The sequence below is a fragment of the Anser anser genome, assembly GCF_964211835.1.
Source record: "Anser anser genome assembly, chromosome: 4".
Lineage (NCBI taxonomy): Eukaryota > Metazoa > Chordata > Aves > Anseriformes > Anatidae > Anser > Anser anser.
Window position 1 is genome coordinate 36768847 of NC_139724.1, and position 23653 is coordinate 36792499.

The 23653-nt window shown below is 38.0% G+C and overlaps 1 protein-coding gene and 1 long non-coding RNA gene across 3 annotated transcripts in view; one reads left to right on the plus strand and one right to left on the minus strand.

The window, feature by feature from the left end:
- Positions 1 to 23653, minus strand: part of SMARCA5 (SNF2 related chromatin remodeling ATPase 5) — a 24316-nt gene continuing 663 nt past the window's right edge. Inside the window, exons 2-24 of one of the 2 annotated variants that reach the window (XM_083834662.1) lie at positions 21574 to 21648; positions 18591 to 18757; positions 17746 to 17846; positions 16984 to 17084; positions 14938 to 15117; positions 14016 to 14171; positions 13787 to 13918; positions 12763 to 12831; positions 12067 to 12176; positions 11280 to 11506; positions 9606 to 9727; positions 9364 to 9516; positions 8016 to 8148; positions 7224 to 7372; positions 6864 to 6983; positions 6525 to 6635; positions 5860 to 5973; positions 5539 to 5661; positions 4133 to 4265; positions 3066 to 3184; positions 1832 to 2044; positions 1244 to 1354; positions 1 to 298 (exon numbers count right to left, since the gene is read on the minus strand). In XM_083834662.1, coding sequence (XP_083690788.1) covers positions 233 to 298; positions 1244 to 1354; positions 1832 to 2044; positions 3066 to 3184; positions 4133 to 4265; positions 5539 to 5661; positions 5860 to 5973; positions 6525 to 6635; positions 6864 to 6983; positions 7224 to 7372; positions 8016 to 8148; positions 9364 to 9516; positions 9606 to 9727; positions 11280 to 11506; positions 12067 to 12176; positions 12763 to 12831; positions 13787 to 13918; positions 14016 to 14171; positions 14938 to 15117; positions 16984 to 17084; positions 17746 to 17846; positions 18591 to 18757; positions 21574 to 21648 — 2985 coding nt within the window. In that variant the 3' untranslated portion in view covers positions 1 to 232. Of the gene's footprint in view, positions 299 to 1243; positions 1355 to 1831; positions 2045 to 3065; positions 3185 to 4132; positions 4266 to 5538; positions 5662 to 5859; positions 5974 to 6524; positions 6636 to 6863; positions 6984 to 7223; positions 7373 to 8011; positions 8149 to 9363; positions 9517 to 9605; positions 9728 to 11279; positions 11507 to 12066; positions 12177 to 12762; positions 12832 to 13786; positions 13919 to 14015; positions 14172 to 14937; positions 15118 to 16983; positions 17085 to 17745; positions 17847 to 18590; positions 18758 to 21573; positions 21649 to 23653 lie in introns of both variants that reach the window. The other variant, XM_083834663.1, reaches the window with a different exon arrangement.
- Positions 18766 to 23653, plus strand: part of LOC310898939 — a 20676-nt gene continuing 15788 nt past the window's right edge. The window contains exon 1 of the long non-coding RNA XR_014583865.1: positions 18766 to 23630. This is a non-coding gene — a long non-coding RNA (uncharacterized lncRNA). The remainder of the gene's footprint in view (positions 23631 to 23653) is intronic.

Here is a 23653-nt window from a genome sequence, read left to right on the forward strand (position 1 = left end):
TTAATAAATGAAGCCTATTTATTACTTCAAGTGTTAATGGTAAAAAAAATTCAGCACAGCTGTTGCATTTAAAAAAGTGAACCTACAGTAAGTACTATGTTTCTAGTTCAGTAAACAGATGAACCCGATGTCCTTTAATGACATAATAGTTGAGCATTATACAGTACATCTTATGAAGACCCGTAAATTAAAGAACTACTTTTTAAACTTAGTGATTACAAAAATTCTGCATTCACAGCTTTAGCTTCTTTTTTCTTCCACGACCATCAGGAGTACCATCCATTTTGCGCTTCTGTGCCTGTAAGGTAAGTTTTTAAAGTAAGTTGTTGTGACAGAGAAAAATTTTTAGTAGTGCATTTCAAGTCAAAACTGCTAGAGATCACAGTGTAACCCTGGCAGCTTAAAATGTGATAAATCACAAATGCAGTGTGGCGAATATGCACATCCCACTCAGGACAGTAGCGGTCTTGTACTCTCCAATCCTGGAATAGTACCATTTCACAGAGGAAAAAAATGTATAGAGACAAATAAGGAGCTTATAAATAAAGCTTCCTTACTTAAGGAATGGTATTTCTGAACGCCTGTTTAAGTATTTTGGGAACAGTTCTAAGTAACAACTTTAAAAACAAAATCTAGGTAAGAAAATGGGTAGAAGTTGTAGTTTCCTTTACAAAAAAAGCTCTGCCTGTTTAGCAGTACTTCAGCTAGCAGAGTACTGTCATGCATATGTGCTTGCTTTCCCAAATCTAGCTCTAGAGCCCACTTCATGACCCCCACCACCCAAAATAAGGCTCGTGATGGCAGGCAACAATGTCTACACGGGGACATTTGTAAACAGATCTATAGCATTCTCAGAGGGGAAGGAATGGTCTGCATCACCTACATACCACCCCTCAGTGGCAGACATCATTTCTTTATGGATAAAAATTAGTAAAAAGGCTAAGTAAATCTTAGTTGCATTTTATCAAGGTAAACTGGTATAGCCCACAACTCAGGGATCAAAAACGTAACAAGCTCCAAAGCATGTGAGCTGCAGTTTAGAACCTGAACTTATTTTCCATCCACAACGGTACTTAGCTGAATGACATTAGTAAACTTTAAGCAGCGCTTAGCACTGCCCTGTAAGGTTTTTTGTTGTATTGTTATCTTTAAATAACTTTTAGACATCACTTGGCCTAGACAATTAGAAAAGCACGCTGTCTTCAAGTGAGGTTTTCTACAAAAATGCTTTTTTAAATCCTACCGAAGATGGTTTTGGTCCACGTTTCTTCTTTTCTGCCTTTTCCTTTTCTTCCAGTTCCATGTTTTCTCTTTCAATCAGGGTGATTAAAGTATTGCATCTCCTTTGCAGCTCCTAAATTGCAAAACATAGTCAGTCACTCACTACTTTAGGCAGCCAGTTCATGTAAAAAGCATCGTGTTAGAATACGAGAAATGCCAGTAAGTAACAAGTTTGTTTGTTTTTCATCATGCAAAACCTTGGCAGAGTGAAAAAGGAATGAAACAGAATTTTTATGGTAGTTACTGGCTGGCTTCATAGGAATGGATTTGATCACAGATGTTTGTTTTTAAAACAGATTTGTATTTAATTCAAATTCACGTTGATTTTGAAACAGTAGCTTGGAAGTTACATTTCTTGTCTCATGAGACTTTTTAGTTTACTGCATTTGTCATCCATTACAGTTGCTGTGGAAAGTCTTTAAAAAATTAATATAGCGACCACATGCACATACCTGACTATTTCAGAAGTGATTTAGTAAGCTTGCTATGTAACTGTGGTGTGCTGTCGTGGGTGTTCATGAGCCAAAGAGCACGACAGATTAATACATACCATTGCAGTTCTGGACTTGAGAAACCAATCAAATCTGAACTGTGGCGAGTTTCGGATACACTGTCTTAATTCGTCATAGACGTTTTCCTTATCAAATCCTAGCTTGTGAAGCATACAGATTAGAAAGCGATCCTCCTCTTCAGTATAATTCTTCCCCTTATTGGTACCATATGATATTCTTAGCTGGTGGAAGGGGGCTTTGTATCTGCCAATCTAAACAAAACAAGATCACACATAACTAAGAAATCCTTTAGAAACATGGAACTGTTTTCTCTGAAAGCAAAAAAATGACATGACAGGCAGATGAACAATATACCAAGTTAAAAGCTCTAGTTTTCTATAATCTCTGGTCCTGAAAGTCACCGTGTTTAAGGAACTGTAGATTCTAGATACTGAATTTACTAATACCATCTAAGCAGCCAGGTTTGACATGTTTGTTTGCTTGCCTGTTTGACAAATAATCTTTTGATTTTTGATTGTGCAGTGCAGGCCTGACACTACATTTGAAAATAGTCACGATCTGCCAGCCTGCAACTGGCAATGATTCTTTTTAACAAAAAAATCCTCAGAAATGGTCAAAAGCAAAGGAAAAGAAAAAGGTACATGGCTCAGCTGCATTTTGGTTAATAGAGTGAGACGCTGTTCTTCCCCTGACTTCCTTAGAAGAGGAGCTAGTCAAGCCTAAGGTGGGGAAAAATGTCTGGTATTTATTACAAGTGTCTTAATTTATTACAAATCTGTTTCCAAGCCCTGGCTGGTGAAATGCGCAGGATCAAAGAAAACTCCACTGACTGGTAAGTCTTCTCTTTTTAAGTCCTCTAAAAATATATATAGTATTTTCAGCTATGTGGGTCCAACAAACGGAAATTGTGTTTTTCCAAAAAGCACGTAGTTACTGGGAGTTGATCACAGTACACAGTTCATAGTGCTATATAATGACGATTGTTACAAACAAGATATTAGGCCACACCTGAAGTTATCACCATAGCTATCAGCCAAAATAGGAAGTTTAAACCTACCAACTGCAATTAAATTCAAGAGTAGAAACTGCAAAGGACAGCAGTTCTATAGAATAGAAAAGCAGACGGTAGAAACCGCTGAGGAACAGGTAAGAGAGGAATATTAGGCCTAACGTGTCTTCTTAACGTACTATAACATTGGCTAGGCATACAGCATGGGACCTCACCTCACTGGCACAGGGAAATAAAGGAAGCAAGAAACACAGCAAAGATACCTTTGTATCAAGTGCTTTTTTTATGCTAATTCGTCTCTGAATTCTGGCTTCTCCTCTTTCTATTTGAGCCATGATCTTCTCAATATCTTGGAGTTCGTTGCACCTTTCCCAGAACACAGCTAAGAAAAGAACAAATGGTTAGTTTCTCATCACGGAATTAGGTTTTTGCCTTAGAAGATGTTATATGTTATTTCCTTTTACCAGGCCTTACTGCTGTATAAAAATAGATATGCCTTTACCTGATAAGAGACCTTCACTTCCTGAAATTGTGTTGGGAATATTACAAATGCTATTTTGAAGAGAGTAGATACAGGAGCCCTCATTTTAAATGAGGTGTGATTTGGTCAGCCAATTTCTTTCTCAAAGAGAAAGTCTTAAAATGCAAACTGATAAAACAGTAATACAGAAGGAAGTGGGATTGCCACTAAGTTAGTAGCCAAAGACAGGAGCAAGTGTCTAAAAGACAATTAGGTGTTTAAGTAAAATGTCACATCTGTAAGTAAGCAGCTTAATACCATAAAAAACAAAGTCCCAGAACCTTGCAGCTGCACTACAGGAGAAGACCCTTCTCTGAAACATCAGCAGTTAAAGTAATCAACTGGTCTTCAGTTACAAAAAACAACGTTCATTATTCAGTCACAGAATGTTTACAGTATCCCTAGCTTTAACAGTGTGAAATAATAAAGAGGTAAAGAGTCAACACAGTTATTGGTTGGTAAATCTAAGGAAAAGAGAATTCTCCATCTAAGCATTTTTTTCATCATTTCCTTTTTGCAGAAATTAACAAGAATTGAAACCAGCACTGTCCAGAATATATCTAACACCAGTTAGAATATATGAAAGTGTGTTATCAATAGAGCATGTGCACATTTTAGTACAGTTTTAACTATGCAGGGGCTAAACCTACTACAATCTGTATCAGTAGACCTCAAATCCATTAGCACAATCTCACCCTTAAAGGGTCATACAGAGAGTTCACCCAAGTAAGATGGTCAGCTTGTTCACAGGCATTTCAAACTAGGAAAGCAGCAGTAGATACAGAATTGACTACTTGAAAAGTAAGTTACCTGAATACTCGATGACTTCCTCTGGGGTTTTTCCTTCTACTTCTCGTGCTATATTTTCGATATCATCACGGCCCCACTTTTCATTAGCTTTGATGAACTGGTTAAAATCTCTCTTATTCCAGTTAGTAAATCCCTTTACAGCAATTAAAAGCAAACATGGCACAAAAGTTCAGGATTTGTCCATCTCCACATTTCTTTCAACAGATAATTTAAAATGACTGAGTAACACTTCTGTAATTCCAACAATATTAAACCTGTGCTTTCCTGCAGTTTGATGGTAGTAGAAAAACTGGTTTTATAGTGTGGTCACTGTAGACTCTCTCCATCTAAAAACTACCTAATTAGCACTGCTTCTTTAATTACTACTTCAGCTCATAAATTAACCCGTCTTACCCATTATTCTCTGAGAGACAACATGGGATCACTTTTTAAGGAAAAAGGTCCCTCAAGAGAGGCAAGTGGTCTCTGTAATGGTTTTGTTCAGTCACAGAGGACCACCAAGTGCCTTGCAGATACCATCAGCCTTCTGCATCTTCCCTGGTCTCTCTCCCCCAAAGTCTGGAGGTATTTTGTGTGATGTTACGCAGCAGGGACAGGAAAAGCAATGCTGAAGTTACCAGCTGCCAAGCCAGACTAACTGCATGTTTGTATTAACTTTTAAAAGAAAAAGTACAAAAATATTCAGCCAGACACATTATGATTTAACCAGAGCTTATTTGATTGTACTGGCTTTTAATAGTGAACTGCTCCAATACACTACTACTCAAATAAGAGCTCTTCTCCTAAAATTACCCACAAAATACACGTGAAAATATAATACACAGACAAGGAGTAACAGGTAATAACCTGCCTTGAATTATTTAAATGTACAAGCTACCTAATTATGTACCTATTCAGCTTATATCTGCTTATATCTTCTTTAAGAGGGGGATGTTATCACTTCTAGTCCTAGTTTAAGAAATCTGCCCCTTCACCCTGCAGTGTATAGTTAGTACATGTGGATGTGACACTTTGGCAAAGGCTATGCTTTAAATTACATGGAAGGTCGCACATGCAGCTCTGCAGCTAGTCTGCGTGGTCCCCCAACTGAGAAAAGATGTCACAGGCTACAGTCAACGCGAACTTGCCAAGTCAGACTCTGGACATAGCTCTTACTTAAAAATATACGGACTATGTAGATCAGGTTCAGTAGAACCTAAATACACTAATTTCAAAGTATCCTTCAGAGGTATCTAAGCCCGTAACAAACCCAATGCTAACCTTTTTTTCAGCATGAACCAAGATTTACAGCCATGTTAATTTAAATACAGCATTTGTAAATCACTGACTAAGAATTGTTCATGTAACACTGTAAAACACAAACCAAGCTTCAGATGATGTCAGTCTCACTACAGAACCAACGATACCTGGGTTAGAAGCTTCTCTTTCTCTTCTAGTTCTTCATCATTAAGAGGTTCAGCCTCGTCAATCTTAAGCTGCTCTTCCTTTTGTGCTTGGGCTGCATTGGGCAGATCAGGATTACGAGGTACCTGAAAGATTATACATTTTGTAAAATCTGAAGACTTTTCACCAGTGCTTGGTGTAGCTTCTCCATTAATACAACCTAATCATTTGTTCAGATTAACATGATTTCATTTAAATCAGCGTGAAAGGCAGGACAAGTATATATTCTCCTACCAGTAACTGCTGCAATAAAATACACTAATGTAATGAATGAATTCTGTTACCTTGTACCCGATTGTTTTCCTGTAGTAGAGAATCTCTTTTTCCAATAGTTCGAAGAGCCGTGGAGGAAAGAACTGAAAGTCCTGTACATTTGGCTGCTTTGGAGGCCGCGGTGCCTGAGATACATAAAAATGCTCGTATTTGACTCCTGTTCACATCCAGAATCTGTTTGCTAGTAACTGAGTCCTGTCTGCGAGCAAAAAAACCCTCCGTTTTTACAAAAATTACCCTAAAACAGCGTGCAAGTCAGGTACAACCATGAAGGCTTACAGAAGTAACAGGTATGTGAGAAAAGCAGACAGGGTCTTTTGGAAAGAGAATGGTGGGGAAAGATTTGCACATGCATTCCCTTGAACAAAGCTCATGTATTTGAGTAGCAGTAAGGGTATGTTCCATAGGTAAGAAAAAAACTTCTACTGCTTAAAGAAAGTAAAAATAAAATATGAAATACCTTATATCCTTACCATCCTAAAATCTTATAAGTTTCATACTGCTCTTACTTTTTCCTCAGAGAAATTTGTCTTAAATCCTTTGGATTTTTCTAAATTTAAATCCTTCAAGTGCCTCCTCAATTTATGAAACAAAATGAATTAGCAATTTCTTGCTTTCAGCTTTGACTACTTTTCATGTGTATTTGAACAGTTTATTTTTTAATTAGTCAACTCACCTTGGGTGCTTTTGGCTCACTGACTCGAAGAGCTTCTCTAAAGTAAGCATCCACAGCATAATTGGCTTTTCTTTCTCGTTTAGGTGGTTCAATCCACTCTGTAAATGCCATCTATAAAAACAAATCCCACCACCCCCAAGAAGTAATAAGACTAAGTCTTGCAAAACATTCAGACCAGCTATGAGTTTGATATAAAAAAGCCTACATATACTTCATTAAGTAACTAAACTTACAAATTATTTTTATAGCTGCATTGTATTTTATTTAACCAATGTATCTTAAAAGTATGGTTTAATCATACAAATCAGTGCTTCCCTCCAAAAAAAACTTAAATGTTACCTTCTGTTTTTCTCTGTAGTCCTCCCCTTCAAAATTATACACGCTGGACTCTGTATCCATTGTGAAATTTCTGAGGGAGCTTTCACCCATCTTTGAAAGTTTTTCGTTCATTTCTGCAGTCTGGGGGCAGGAAAGAGAGAAAAGAGCAGTAACCTTTTTGGAAGGTACTTCATTATAAAACATCGCAGTTATAACAGCATTAAAAAAATAACACATTTGAGCAATACGAAGCTTCTCAATAACAACCACTCTATTTTCTCCAGCTTATAATGAAGCTATAGTCCAGCGACACACTATCTTACCACACAATTTAAGTCTACAGGGAGTTTTTCTTTTTTTTTCTTTTAAACTTGATCTCACCTTCTTTGCACCTCTTTCCAAAATATGATCAATATCTTCATCTGTAATCTCGCTTTCCTTTGAGGCAAACACATGTGTTGCTCCGTGTCTAATCATTTGCAGCATTTCATCCTTCCCAAGTTTATTCAAGTTTTGATCCACCAGTCTTCCTGAAGATAAAAGCATTGAAAGGCAGCAATTAAAAATTTCATATTACTGAAGGAACAACATATGATTTCCCCCTTCCCTTACATTTTCAAGTTAAAGCTATCTCATTTTCACTCAGGGAAACTCCACATGAAAAAAATAGTAAAATAAAATAAAATCCCGCAAAATCTAGCCAGAGACAACATGCATTCTCTTTACTGTACTTTATTTGTGTTTGAACAATTTTGGATGCGAGACCTTATATACAAGCTTTATGTTATGGTGTGCATATTTTCATAATTTCAAAACCAAACCTCGCTGAATCCTTTTTGCATAATAGTTACTGACTCCAAACCAACCAAGGTACCATCCTCATCACTTCTCCCCATCTATTAAAAAAAGGCCAAGGCATTAATTTCTCCATTTAAGAGTGGAAGTTGAGTGCTTTAAAACAAGTTTGTCTATACCCCCTTGTCTGCATACTTACCATTGGGGAAATAATTAAAAAGTTAATGAGGAAAAGCCTATCCCTGCTGTAAAATTTTCGGGTCTTTGCACTCTATATTCAGAATACAGCTGAGGCAAAAGCAACGTTCCCATTAATTCTTACTACATAATTTGTCTGCAGTGCTGTTAAAAAAAAAAAAATTGCCTCCAAATACTTGCCTTGCTGGATGACGATGGAATCTAGCCGGAGTTTCATTTCTGCACGTTCCACTATTCTTTCTTCCACTGTATTGTCTGTGATAAATCTGAACACTCTAACAGTCTTCGTTTGGCCAATTCTGTGTGCTCGATCCTAGGCAAAAAAAAGCAAACAACAAAACAAGTAAATCAACACTTGCTTTCTAGTGTGAATATATAATTATCTTCAATTTTCACTGGTTTCAGCAAACTAAGTTGTAAAGCAGAATAGTGTAGGTTAGTTAATCTTTACAGAAATCAATTTAACATGACTACCCACGATATCACATTTGCAGTTCAAGTTGTTTGTTGTTAAGCAACATCAACAATAAGTATGTTTCTAAATTTCATACCTAAAAATAGCTTTTCTTTTTTGTTTTGTGTTTATGTGTGTGTGTGCGCACGTGTGCATTACCTCATGGGAAAAGAATGGATGCTTCTGGCATTAGGTAACCTTCTGTAAAATCAAAATATTTAAGAAATTCTCTCTGTACTGATCAGAAGCTACCTATCCCCAAATCATTCAGTCATGCTATGAATATTTGAAGAAAAATACAATGTACCACACCTCACCTGACTGGCAAATCATTAACCACTGTGAGAATTAGTATTCTGAACATACGCTTTTAGCGGTAACTGGAATTATCTTGATTTAGCTTCCAGGTACTGGTTCTGTCATTCTTTTGAACTAATTTTTGTTAGAATACTTGAGAATGTACAGCTTAAATTTACAAGTTTTGTCACTGAAAGGCCTCATTTGCCAATGGTAACACTGGTAGATTTTTAAATAGCAGCTTTACTTTCTTATGCTATCAGTAGTGTTCTTGATAGGTACCATGGCTGAAAATGCATACAAATCTACTTTAAAATAAATAAATAAAGTTGCTAACAGGAGCTTGCTCATTTATCACCACCCTAAAAGCAATTTTTATAAACTTTAATTCAAATTTTATTTGCCTCTTTTCCAAAATCTCACTGAAGACAGTATAAATACAGTAAGGTCTACTTTCCAGAGAAGGAAGGTTTTATAATTTTGGAGTTAACACATACCATTAGTTTTTAAAACTAAAAAAGGTTATTTTCATTAAACACTACTAAGGGTACTGTAGCATATACCACAGCATTCCCTCCTGCAAAGTCCAAATGTGACTACATGTTCCACAAAGTGCAAGCTGCACTGCAACTGAAAAATCAGTCTTAAAAATACTATTAATATTAAGCTAAAACTGGAAAAATGTCATTTAAATTTGAAAATACTATGTCATACAGCACACACATTTCTAGGACAGTTATATGAGGAAAAAAAGGACATTTCCATCTGGATTCTTACCATAGCTTGAAGATCTACTTGCGGATTCCAGTCTGAATCATACAAAATTACAACATCAGCAGTAGCCAAATTGATTCCAAGACCTCCTGCCCGTGTACTCAACATGAACACAAATTTTGAGCTACCAGGTTCATTATATGCGTTAATGGAAGCCTAAATAAATAAAGAGAACGTGATCAGTTGAACTAAATGTTTTATAAATACTATTTTTACTTAAGTGAAATACTTTAAATTTTAAATACCTGTCGCTCATCATGAGGTGTTTGTCCATCCAATCTACAATATTCATAATTTCGCCACATACAATAATCTTCCAAGATATCCAGGACTCTGGTCATCTGGCTGAAGATTAAGACTCTTGAATCTGTTTGGGGTAAAAAGGTTTTATGTTTTCATCAAAACGTAAGATTCATTAAACTTCACAAAAGTTTGCCAATCAGAAAGGGAAGGAGGGCAGTTGCATGTAAGAGTAGTTATAAATAAAAAGACTGATTTAAGTAATATAATGAAGCTAAGTTTTCAGGGCTAAATATATATACATATATTTAAAACGATACCTAGTATTTTTATTGAACAGCCATTAGAATGTGAAAGAATTAGAAAGGTCTGATGTCATCTCGGATGTCTATGAATTACAGAGCCTAATATATAACACAGGTCTGCAGATGTTGCTATTAAGTACTGTAATGAATTTCTATTATTTTACATATATATTTCCATATTCTTTAAATGCCTATGTTTATTTATTGTGCAAATGAAAATTTCTTGGGACAAGTGATGTAGAAGAAAATTTCTCTTTCAAATATAAAAACATCAAGAAGTAAAAAGAAGAAAATGTTAAAGTGTTTTGGATTTAGGATAATTAGAAATTAAATTCTTCTTAAAGACTTGGTCAGGCAGCTTACTTACCTGCTAAGAACAACATTCAAAAAATGTAAATATATATTAATGTATATGTATATATATAGACACAACCAAATGTTTCAAATGTACTTGAGGGATTTAAGTAAAATAAAGAATGTTAGAAAGTTTCTGCTTCCCCCTACACGCTCCCAGTATGACTTTTGTTCTTTGGACTCAAGGTCTAATAATTAAATGCTCTCTTTTGGTTAATATCAGCAGTTGATTTAAAACCATACCGATTTTATTTGTCATGTCCCAACAATGAGTCTCACAGCAGAAAGAAATGAAAATTAAAAAAGCACAGTAACCAGTGAACTTTTTTCCAGTCTTACAACAACGCATATCTCCACAGCTGTTCAAATACTATCCAGATACTGGGTACAGGTTACTTTTATATTACCTAAGACTAAGGATTGATTTTTTTAATCCATAACATCTCCCCAGTCACAAGCTTTCCTTCACTTCAGTGAAGTTACAGTAATGTTGAAAATATAAAATATAAAAAAAAAAATTAAATAACTGGGTGTGCCCCCAGTTTTGACTAAAAAAAAACTCAAGTGCTGTTCAAAATCATATCCAGAAAGAACAAAAACCATTTCACAAATGACTGGACTTTAACCCTACATGAAGACTTTGAATCTAAGCCGGTATTTCATGGCAAACCAAAGCAGTGGTTAAAATATTACACGATTAGGTTTCAAACAACTCATATTGCTGAGAAGCCTAAAGCACAGACCAACTGATGCTTCTGTGGTCTCAGCTGGAAAACAAACCCCTTTGCAGTCACAAAAAAAAAACAGTTACTTATAAAGGCCCTTCACAAGTCTTCCTGTATCAAGCATTTAATATGCAGTGCTTGAGAAGTCAGTATCATGCTAGGAATCAACTATGATCCTACATAACATGCGCTGATTTTTGCTCAGGAGATATGAAAACATTATGAAGTACTGACTTCAGTTTTTATCATTAAACCAAACAGCTCTCAAGCAACAATACAACAAAAAGATGTGTACCTTGCTCTTTCAACTTTGGCAGTAATTTGTCCAGTACTACCATTTTGCCACTGTTGGTGACCAAATGCATATCTGTTGTGTAAGGTGGACCAGGTTCTGCTCCATCAAAGAGATACGGATGATTGCAACATTTTCGTAGTTGCATAAGGATATTCAACAGTCTCATTTTGTCCAACTTCCCAGCAGAATTCAATATATCTATATCCTTCATTAAGATTCTTGTATACCTATATCAAAGAAAAAACCTTTGTAACTATAAAACAAAGTTGCCCTTTATTTAACTAATCACAGAATGGTTTGGGTTGGAAGGGACCTTAAAGCCCACCCAGTTCCACCCCCCTGCCATGGGCAGGGACACCTCCCACCAGACCACGTTGCCCAAAGCCCCATCCAGCCTGGCCTCAAACACCTCCAGGGATGGGGCATCCACAGCTTCTCTGGGCAACCAGTGCCAGGGTCTTACCACCCTCCGAGTGAAGAATTTCTTCCTCATATTTAATCTAAAGCTACCTTTTTTTTTTTTTTAGTTTCAAACCATTACTCCTTGCCCTATCGCTACACTCCTTGAAAAAGATAATACAGTATAGTCAAAAGCTCCCCCCCCCCCCCAGCAGGTAACTTGCACTGATCTGCACAGTTTTGTCATCATAAAAGTGTCACAAGGAAATACATACACAGAAATTCAGTATAGCAGAAGGAATTAAATCATGTTCTACACAACAGTTGAGCCACAAGCAGCACATTCCTTCTGAACCTTAACCACAGCACACACAACTATCTCAATTACCATTCTCGCTGCATTTTGCTGAGACCCACATAAATTTTAACTTCCTTCTTTGGAGGCAAACTTTTCTCTACATCAGCCTTAATGCGACGTAGGAGGAACGGGCGTAGCACCTGAAAGAGATTGCATTATTAACTGTATTTTGGAAACTGAAATACTGAAGGGGTCAACAACACTAGTGCAGGCATACTCGTATAAATGCTCAACCACTAGACCTATTACCAGATCATCTGAAAAAGCAATCAATATCGCCAGGTTATTTTTACATGAGCTTTCTTTGGAAGACTCTACATCTTCTAGGACAAGTTTTTTAACAGAAGATTCTTAAAAGTCTTCCATTTTTTCCTGTAGAACACTCCTGATCTTTCAAGTGAAAAAAAAAAATAAAACTTTGCTTGACTGAAATCTTTGTAGTGTCTTCATAGCCTATATTCTAAATGCAAGTATCTGAAAACCTTGAAAGCCAGAACTGTCTACCCTTCTCTCTCCCCCAAAACAATTTTCTTTTCCTCCCCTCCAAAACAACTTTCTTTTCAAGACATAGACACATTCTGCACTTCACCAACCTTTTCTGAAAGCCCACCATGGTTTCTGGAATAAGCTATCTTACCCTAATATCTCGTCACAAGAAATATTAAAAGAATTATTTATAACCTAATGTAGATGTTTTGAAAGCACACAAAAAGCAGAAAGACTTACCATATGGAGACGTTCCACCAACTTTTGATCCCCTAGACAGTTGTTTGTATCAAACCATGAATCAAAATCCTGTAACAAAATAATTGGCATGTAAGAACTTTTCTTTCAAGATGCAGTAGCATTACAGTGGTGAAAAAATGCAACTCAAGTGATTCTCTTACACACAGAGTAAATAAAAGAACAAATCATCCCTTTTGGTCTATTTTCTTGGAAAGATCTGTATCACTACATCTTTAAAACAACAACAACAACAACATACCACTGGGGTTAAAAAAAAAGATAAAAATTAAATCGTTATTTTTTCTTGAAATCCTATCGTTCCAGTGGATGAATTCCAGCTGGAAGACGTGTACCACTGCAGCATTTGATGAAAAATGAAAAGGAAGAAGTAAAATTCTGGTATAATACATCACAAGATTTCCACTTCTATAGATGTTAACCTCCCAATTCAGTTACGCTTAAAACCAGTTAAACACATGCTTGAAAAAGGCAAAAAATAACAATAATAAGTATCTTCCTGAAACCATGCTATGATGCACTGGGCTTGCTCAGCGGAGGTGCCACTTAGTGAAGTCTGTTGCTAATTACATAGTATCTCCCAACTCACAGTAAACAAGTTTAGATAAACAGTAAGGTAACTTATAGTTAAATGTAAGAATAAAGTTGTTTTACCAACTGCAATGTTTAATCCTATTTTGAAATGCAGTAGAGATCACCTCCACACTGTGACCTGAAACACCTCTCGTATCTCCTAAGCTCACAATAGCCCTTAAGAATGGTCAAGCTGGGGAAATTAGTTTATATACTATACTTACGACATACAACATTGGAAACATGCACTGACTGTCAGTCTATAGTTAGAAGCAACGGATACGTCTGACTATGTATCTCTATCTACATATATATATATACACACACACACACATATATATCAACAAACACACACAAATAAGGCCTATATTCCAGGCCTTTCCAAGTCTGGAAGACCACCAATGTTCACTTATTAATGGAAATTAAGACTTACTTCAGATGAGTTAAAGACATCTGGCAAAAGGAAGTTAAGAAGTGCCCAGAGTTCATGTAGGTTGTTCTGAAGTGGAGTTCCAGTTAATAGCAGCCGATTTGTAGTCTTGAATTCCCTCACAATTTCTGATAACTGAAGGAGATTGAGACATAAATGAATATAAATCTACTACTAGTACCACCACCTAGCAACTCAGAACAATATCTCTTTCAGTGAAAGTAAAAATTACCTTTGATTTTTCATTCTTAATCCTGTGGGCTTCATCTATAACTAGGTATCTCCAGTTAAACTTCTTGAACACTGATTTTTCTTTGATAAGCATTTCATACGATGTGACGCAGACATCCCATTCTCCTGGCAACAACACATCTCTGACAAAGGCAGCCTAGACAGCAAGGTGACAGTTCTTTATTGAGGCTTTGTCAAAACTAAAACAAAAAGAACACACTAGAGCTGCTAAGATTTTAAAACAAGGCTGCTGAATTTGAAAATAAAGGTAAGATTAATTACAGAGTCAATATAACATACAGCCACTGTAAGACTTAAGGGCTGTAAGACTTGTCAGTGCTGAAGCTGCTAAAACCCTTGGGGCAGAGCAGAGAAGGAATTTCAGTTCTAACTTCAAATAAGGTTTTCAATAGCTAAACTGTAACATTAAAATTTAAGAAGTAAAAATAAATTTAAAAAAATCAAACACACAGAAAATACATTTTGAGTCCTAGTTTAGACAAATATTTTTTTAATTGAAAAGTAATCCCAAACAGCTTTATTTGGCAACTTGATTTCTAGAATGCCGGCATCCAAGGATTAAGAGAGGACACAGCAATTACTAAGAATTTAAATTATAGAGGTATACAGATAATAAGAGGTTAACTAATGTAAGCGAGAAACATGTTAACAAAAAAGAGCATGGACTTTTGAATTCTAAAAAGACACACTAAAAAAATCACAAGGTATCATACCTGGATCAATGACTTCCGGAATTATTTAAAAGTTTAACCAGTATTTCTGTAATTTCTAACATAACAAACTTTTAAAGTAGAGCTAGGTATCCTTAGAAGAATAATCAGAAAACCTGCTGCCAAACAGCACTATCACATGCTGGATTTAACATGTGCAAACGCAGGAAAAAAAATGATATCAAAACTTACTCGCTGGTCTTTGTCACCTATCAAACACACCGCTCGAAGTGTAGGTACCCATCTCTTGAATTCATTCATCCAGTTATGTAGAGTGGACTTTGGAACTAACACCATGTGAGGACCAGGAATATTTCTGTAGTGTTTCATATATCCAAGAAGAGAAATTGTTTGCAGTGTCTTCCCGAGACCCTGTGAAAGGCATTAACGTGTCAGAAAAAAATCTCTCAGCAAACACCTTTAAAAAGCTCAACAGTGAGCTCTGAGTACATCATAGAAGCCACAGCAGCCTAACAAGTGGCTAAGGTACACTAAAAGGCATCAACATTTTAGTTACAAAAAGCTTATATAGCATTGCACAATTAAAAAAAAAAGTAATAGAGTAACATTTTCAAACACGGGATTATGAAGTTAGAACTTTGCCTTATCCCTCAAGTAAGAAATTCTTAGAAGTGCAAGAAAACGTTATTAAAAAAAATTACTTTCGTAGGATAGGATGTACTCAGATTATTTAAAGGTCAATGAACTTTACAAACTGACGTATTCATTATCTTAAACTTGAAATTAAGTGAATAAATTAGGAACCCTATAAGATGACGTTTGCAGGCCACAACATGTCGTCAGTTCTCATGAGAATAAAGCCAAGCGTAAGTAAATATAAACGGCTGCATATATCAAAAAAGAAAACAAATACTGAGCTGCTTTAGAAGTACTTTCTAAAGCACTGTTCACTATTCAGCAGAAGTATTAAAAAGTCATGTATCTTTACCGCATAGTTTTAATTAAAACAAAACAGGAAAATACACAAACCCCAGACCCTGTGTATAATTTCCGTAATTCAAAAGACTCAACTGCATAGGATTTAAAAAAAAAAAATCAATGCAAGTTATTTTTGTTTCCAAAATTCAAGTCTTTGTCTTCAAAATGACCACATTCCACCTGGTGTAAGATGTGGAAAAGTGTTTACAGGCTGTGTGAAAGGCATAGATAAATTCAAAAGGATAAATATTTAAGAATAAATCCAAAAATACTTAATAGCAAGCATTTAAACTCCTCAGTCCAAAACAAATTTTGGAAGACCACGAATCCACAGACTTCGGAAGTTTCCCAAACTTCTTTGTTAACACAAGCCTACTCCACTTAGAACTCTACTTGCCAAATAAAATCCTCTATTCATAAACTTGTATGTTGAAGAAAATCCTTGATCTATCTCAAAATCAAATGTGCTCCTAAACAATAAAGTTATTTGTCTCTAATTTATCTTGAAGTTTTATACATAAAACCAACTATCAGTAAGATATGAGAAATGCATCATATCAATATATAATTCAACTTTTGTTTTTTCTTATCTGCTCCTGTTAAAAATCAGATGCAATTAAAGGAGGACAAAAACCTATCTGCCTCTCCAGCTACTTCGATTTCTTTTGCCTTCATCCTTTGTCATCAAGGGAAAAAGAACAAAAGCACAAACAAAAGATGCTATGGCTAGCACTGACTGAAATGCCCATGGTCATGGTGCAAATGAAATGTTAACACGGCTCTCTGGCTACAACTTAGCATCATTTTTCCTGGAAAGTTTCCCACTGTTGCAGTTCTTCCTGCTGAGAACATCAATCCACAAAGGACACTCGTATCGTGCTATCTGTATTTTATATCCTAATAACAGGAAGCGTTCCCACATTTGTTGCTCTTTTCATGTATGACACTCTCTTCACAAGGGCAGCTTCAGAATACCCTAGCAAAATAGCTGTGGTTTTGAGAAAATATACAGGACACGTTGTTCTATAAAACGCCTCCCCCCTCAATTATATTTTTCTAAAGTTTAACAGATTCCCTTTTCATGCCTGTTTCTAAAACTGCCTGTAGAGTTTATTTAAATTAACATACATGCGAAACTGTTTTAACATTAGTGTCCTAAAAACAAACTAGAAAAATAAAATTTGGGAAATCATATATTGCATTTTGTGCTATGTAAAAAAAGTACATTGCTGATCTAAAATTCTATTGCATTACACATGGTACCAAGCCCCCCAGTAGAAATACGGGCTACACGCATACCATTTCATCTGCTAGGATACCATTGATGCCATTTTCATACAAAGAAATGAGCCAGTTCAGTCCTCGGACCTGATAATCACGCAGCTTTCCCCATTTAACATCTACAAGACATGAAAGAACAGACTTAAAGATCTGTAAAGACTTGCCAAAGAGCCATTCCTTTCCTGCTAATTGACACTGATTATCTACACTACAGAACAAAATCAAGTAGTACACCCTACGCAGTAAATTCCAAGGATGAAGCAGACTGGACACAAGTGATACACTCATTTTGTTTCTGTGAGCTGCTTCAACAACTTTGATTTCTGCAAGAACACAAGTTATATAGAAATTCTAACCCTATAATCCCTCCCAAAATCAGAACACAGTACAACAGTAAATCAACAGAATATTAAGTTCTCTGTTAAATTGACTGGAAGCCATTATGTACTTTAAATTGAATCAGAAAATGGGTTACACCTAAAAATTTTAAGATGACCAACTTAAAAGCTAGCTCTTTCCCAGTAACTAAGGTATGGCAACTGGATTTCTAAAGGACAGGATTGACTGGACCCTCCTTCTACCCTGCCAGAATATAAACAGTCCCTAATGTATTTTGTTCCATGAGACTAGGGCCGGTTATTGTTTTCTTTCTCTCTTGCCACCCAAAAATTGACTCATTTTCTTTGGGAAGGGTAAAAATAAACTCTTTTAAACTCTAAAGGTTTGACTTTTGAAGGAAAATAACTTTCAAGGGGAAAAAAAGGGAGAGAGGAAACACACATGATGGAGATTCTTCAAATCGAGTGCAGACATTTGTTGTCTTGGAGCTTTCTGTTAACAGCTCCTCGTCTTCTTCCTGTTCTGTTCTACGGTGTCGGTAGCTGAAAAAGTGGAAGAAAGAAGTAAGTTTCTTGCTAAACTGAAAAGACACTAAACTGTTCCAAACTTTAATGGCACTGCAGTACATACAGATCACAAATACACAAAGAAGCTTCTTGCAGTTTTCTTTAAATTAACTCTGAAGTTAAGCTCATGAAATGCTTTTTGACTCTTTAGAACCAGTAGCTTCTTAATGATAAGATGTCCACTACATTCTGGCTCACACTGGAGGCTCAAATGTTAGAGCAGTGTGACTGGAAAGGGATAAACCACACAGTCGGGGTGCATCAGTCCCGGCCTTTAACTACAGGACAGGGAATGACGCTGTGTTTAAGAGCTCTGCAACATCTGCCAGAAGTTCCAGAAATAGTGCAGACATACAAGCTGCAATGAAGGCAATCCAAATTTCTAGACTTGGGATTTTCAAGGTGCCTGTAAGATGCATTATGTTCTCCGTGAACTCTTACAACTTACAGCCATGAATGCTCTACTTTTCTGCCCCCGCTTTTCTTCATGCTGGAATACTTTTAATTGTGATAGTGCTTTACCACCACCACAAAATTCTTCTAACTCCTAGAATTCTTAGACAACCCTCCACTTACAAGTGGGCAGTTGAAAAAAACACAATTGTACAGTGTAAAACACACACCCAAACAGGACAAAAGGCTAGCAAGTTTAACTTACGCTTCTAAAGTATAATAAAATCCTTAATTACAGTACAAGGTGGCCTACATGTCATCACTCACTCGCCAACTGACAGTAAATTCTGTTTCTCATCCTTCTTTATTCGTGGACGTCCTGGTTTCATTTTCAAAGGTGAAGTTGGAGTTTTCTGAGCAGCAGGCTGAATGAAGTGAGCAAACAGCTCAGTCTGCTTCAACAGATACTCAAATCTGTTTGCTCTGTCTGTTTGCTGTTGACAAGGGAAATTAAGTGGAACAAGTGTGAGACATTACAATATGCATTCGTTTAAAAGACAAAGCTAACAAATGCTTTTTAAACAATGCAGATTCACATCCCTTCACATACATACCTACAATAGCAAAAAAGAGATGATTAACATCAATGATGTAACTGGAGCTGACAGATTCAGTATTCTTTCATTGGGTCAAAGCTAACCACTGCTAAACAGTAAGATCAAAGTTTCAAGACAGATCTGCATTAAGACTGACATCTGAGTTGGGCACAAAGGTTGCCCAAGTGTCACTAAACAAGGCAGCAGAGTCCCTTTAACAACCTTCTCCTATCAAAAATGATGGTCCCATTCCCAGAAATTGACTCCCACCCGGGATGCACAGGATTCATCAGTGAACTTGTTCGTCTTGCCCACCTGGCAACAACTATTCTCTTTTCTTCCACAGGAGTGTCCCGACTGCTTAGTGAGATAAACCATGTCACTGAGGTGTCAGATAAGCAAAAGGGCTGGCATGAAAGGCGTGGGGGACAGCAGAAGAGCCCATAGCTTGAAGCCAGAAAAACTATTTTAGTGGCAAAGAGCTGTTAGATATGCTCAGCCTAAGCTGGACTTAGAGTGCACCCTTTGATACGAGTCGCCATTTGTGCTGCACAAAAAAGATTACAGGAGACAATATCCAAAAGTTTAGCTCCTTTGAGAGGTTCCGTTTGGAATCAACACACCTTCCCAGCGCCACTCCAAGTATCCCGAGCTTACAGGAACTTCCGAAGACAGCTCCAAGTTTACCAGCAACCACCCTGACATTCTGCCAGCTGCCACAACATAACCTGGTATTTAGCAACTTGCACAGTTACAGGAAGTCAGTTTTCTTAGTAAAAAGGAACATATGTTCCAGACTTCTGCAAGGGCAATGCCAGACCTGTGAGTATTTTCCTCTTTAAGCAGATCCTGCTCGGCATGAAAGACGGGTGAGAGGAGACCAAGAAAGCAGCAAACCCCGTACGTACCACAAGAGTCTGACTGACTCTAGCCATAGTTCAAGCTTGATTAACACAGCTACAATCCACAGCCCCCGAATTGCAGCTTTCCTGTCTATCCCTCAGACTGTTTTGGTTTGCTTCCTAACAGCTTCTGACATTTAAACTAGGTAAGACCTTATTACTATCCACATCAGTAATCCTTATTTCTAAGTACTTTTCACCAGCTGTACAAAAGATGAGAAATAAAAACTGCGTTGCACAAGTTTCCTTGTTCAAAAACGTTAGCAGGGAACTTTCCGTAGGTTTTGGCACTGCATACACACGCCACAACCCATTTTCAATGCGCTTCAGGATATTCCTTTAAGAGACTAACAAACACTGTCTGTATCTTTTAGATAGGACACAGACAAGAACAGGCTGTACTACACAACCTTGAGCTTTCCTCATACCAACAGAGACACTTTCCCTGTTTTCTTTTGCAGTGCATCTTCTGACAATTTTGACAATAAAATACAGTCTTTCTTGTAATTGTGCCTATTTAGAGACTAGAGGAGACAAATCCAAGTTCACTTTCTTCTAGGAAGTAGCACAAAGAAATCAGCAGAAGACTGGGTTATTTTCAGTGGTAAGAAGAAACACAGGAAGCAGCAATTTATAAGAATCAGTTTCACTTTGCTATGAAGAAATTCCACATGCAGTCACAGACACTGGAACTATGAACAGGAAGAAAGGAAAAACAGAAAGAACAGAGCAAGGAAACGTGATGGAATGGTGAGGAGCGGGTGACTCCATCTCCTATTCTCTGGATACCATAAAAGCTAAAAAATAAGGAAATAAAGTACGTTTTCTCTTATCTAACACATGAAGCACAGAATTAGCCATCTTCATGCTTGAGCAGTCTTAACTAGAGCTTCATGATGAACAAATTAAACTTCAGAAAAGCTAACACAATCCCTTTCAGTCTTGACAAAGTGAAAGCGCTGGGAAGTTTAACAAGGCTTACAGTTAGCACTTGTACTGAACAGCACACATTTTCTCAGCCTCCTGTGAAACAGCTTTTGAAAGCTTTTTACTTTGCCCCATGCACTGTACTGCTTGAAAGAACTTGCTTATTATGAAGTCCCCCTGCCAGAGTATATTTCTATAGTGTACAGTGTACATTATAGTGCATTATAGTACACAGTGTCTACTCAAAACCTTAAGCCTTACGCTTTTCCTACAAAGGACTACTAATCCTGCAGTTCAAAAATAATTATTTTGGAATTATTTTCCTGTATTCGACAGTGATATAAAAAAGATCCTAGACTTCAACTGATTCCATACGTTCAGAAAGTAAGGTAGCAGCCATTTAGAAATTAATGGATGCTTTCCTAGAGAATCTTTCTTCTTTTGAGACAGTGAATACCCAAATCTTCATTACCCTCCTTGTCTGCAGGACAACTCTGCAGCCAACTTCAAAAGCAACATTACAATTTTTTTCATTTTTTTTTCCACTTAAATTTGAATACTTCCCATTATACGATTCTTCTAAACATAAAGCACTTCAAAGCTGCTCAGACTAGACTTCCTAGGAACAGCAAAACACGTTAACAGTTGTTCCCACAGAATACCACAGTGGAAACACAGAAGAAAGAGAGAACAAAATGCTAAAAATGAAAAGGGTCTATACGTTGTTTTTGTTTATTTGTTTCAAATTACTTAAATTTTATTTTTGAATGACTAGACAAAGTCTTATAAAGCCAGTTATGAGACTTCAAAAGAGCAGAATACTAAGTCTACTGTAAGCAAGGCCTAAACACTGGATAACTGTACATGTTCCCAAACGTTACATACCATTTTCTCTTCGTATGTAGGATCTGCTTCCTGGATTTCTTTTTGTTTTCCTGGTGACGCATCATCAAAAGATTCCTGAGATGAAAAAGAATTAGAACTTATTATCTGAAGAGGAGAATATAGCCATGTAGAAGAGTATAAGCTCCCTGCAAATTACCCTCTATCCACATCAGATGGCACATGCATCTTTCGCTGCTTTGATATAGTCAGCTCTCTATTACTTACTGTAAAATTACCTGGAGATGGATCAAAGATCCCTGCCACAGGGTGACGGACAGAGCTAGCTCTCTATAATCTAATTTAGCTCCACCATTAAAGCATCACATCAAGGTGGATGAGAGAGCCAGCTGTTGTCCAGAAGCTCAGCACGCCACTTCAAGGGTGCTGAGCCCAAACCTTCTAAAGCTGACTCTGGAGAGCACCAGGAAAGAACCAATCCTGAAATAAGAGTCGTTTCAAGTTTTTTCCTTTTCCAGGTTACCCCAATTCCTCACCGTTCTGTATCAAGGGAATAAATCTAAATAAAAAACCTGGACTGCAGTTCTGTCCTGGAAGCAGAGTAGGAATTTAAGAGAAACTGTATTTCTCCCGTTTGGTTTACTAAATCACATAATTGTTGTTACCACCAACAGTACTGCTCGTAACAGAAAAGCAGGCAGGCAGGAGGGGGCAGTCCTCCCTCATCCCCCCTTCCTGCCAAGTCCTTGCCATACTGCTTTCAACTGTTCTTTCAGATCGGGTTTATTTTGTCCTCATCTCCCCTTATTAGGTTAATTCTTCCCCCATCGTCCCCCATGTGTAATTTCACCTTCTGTTCTTAAAACCAAACCCAACAGGACAACCCTTCTCTGCTACATCAGGCTAAGAAAGTACATCACAAAACAACCCTTGAAAGGCTATGAAATGGAAACAAATGAGATATCCTCAAAATTATTAATGATCAGCTGTTTAGCTGAGCAAAGTAAGAGCTAAATTAAGTCTTTCCTAGCCAACACAGACCCAAGGAATGTGAAAATAAGAAAGAATGTGAAACAAAGGAAGGCAAAACATGGGATGTTTGTGGGCGGGCGTCTCCTCACGTAACTCTGGCAGGTAAAGCCTGTGGCAACGGAAGCAACCTAACAGACGTCTCATTCAAAAGTCAAAATTAAAGAGCAGAGTATGAAAAACTACAGCTAAAGGTCTTCTAGCCTTACACCAGATCTTCTTGCTCGTCTCCCGCTGGATTTGGCTGATACCCATCTACCAGGGAGCACGGGGATAGGGCTGTTTGAACTCGTGTACAACGCTCCCGTTTCTCCTGACACACTTGCCGGGTGAAGCACAGCAACGCAGCAGCACGCCGTCTGACCTCCTCACAAACACAGCGAAGCTTTGCGATTTCGCTGGAGAGTAAGAAAACTGATCTCCTGAGGTGACTGGGGCTATCGGGAAGGTACTTAGGCACTTCTCTGTCTGTAAGGTTACCCGTTCCCTACGCGGAGAGGCACTGACTTTGCAAGCAGCGAGAGGAGCCTTGCGCAGGTTCAAGCGGCACCTATTACCCACAGTGCTCTGGCCACTCGCTCATCCCAAACACACGGCGCTCGCAACCGCGCTCAGAGCGGGGGGGTCGGACTGCGCGGCGTGACTCAGAGCACCGCGAGCAGGACCGACCAGTTTCCTCCTATCACCGCAGGAACAAAGCTGCGATAAAATTAGCATCTCCAGGCACACGTTCAACCCCCCTGAAATTTCTGGAATAAGCACCTGTTGCCAAAAAAAAATAAAAAAAAAAAACAACAAAAACCGGAAAAGTAACGACCCGAGTCCCGTCGCCCCCCGCCTCCCCTCACACACGCGGCGCGGCGGAGGAACACGGCCCCACGGCCCCGCGCGGTGCGGCGCGGCCCGGCCGGGCGCGGAGCGTTCCGGGGGGCAGAGGGCGGCCCCCGAGGGCCCCGGTCCCGGCGGCGCCGCGCCCGCCCCGCCCGCCCCTCCATTGTCTGCCGCGGCCCCACGCGGCCCGGGGCCGCCCCGCCGGCCTCGTGGCGGGCACCTGCCGCCGCCCCGGCAAGGTGCGCGGCGCGCTGGGGGGGAG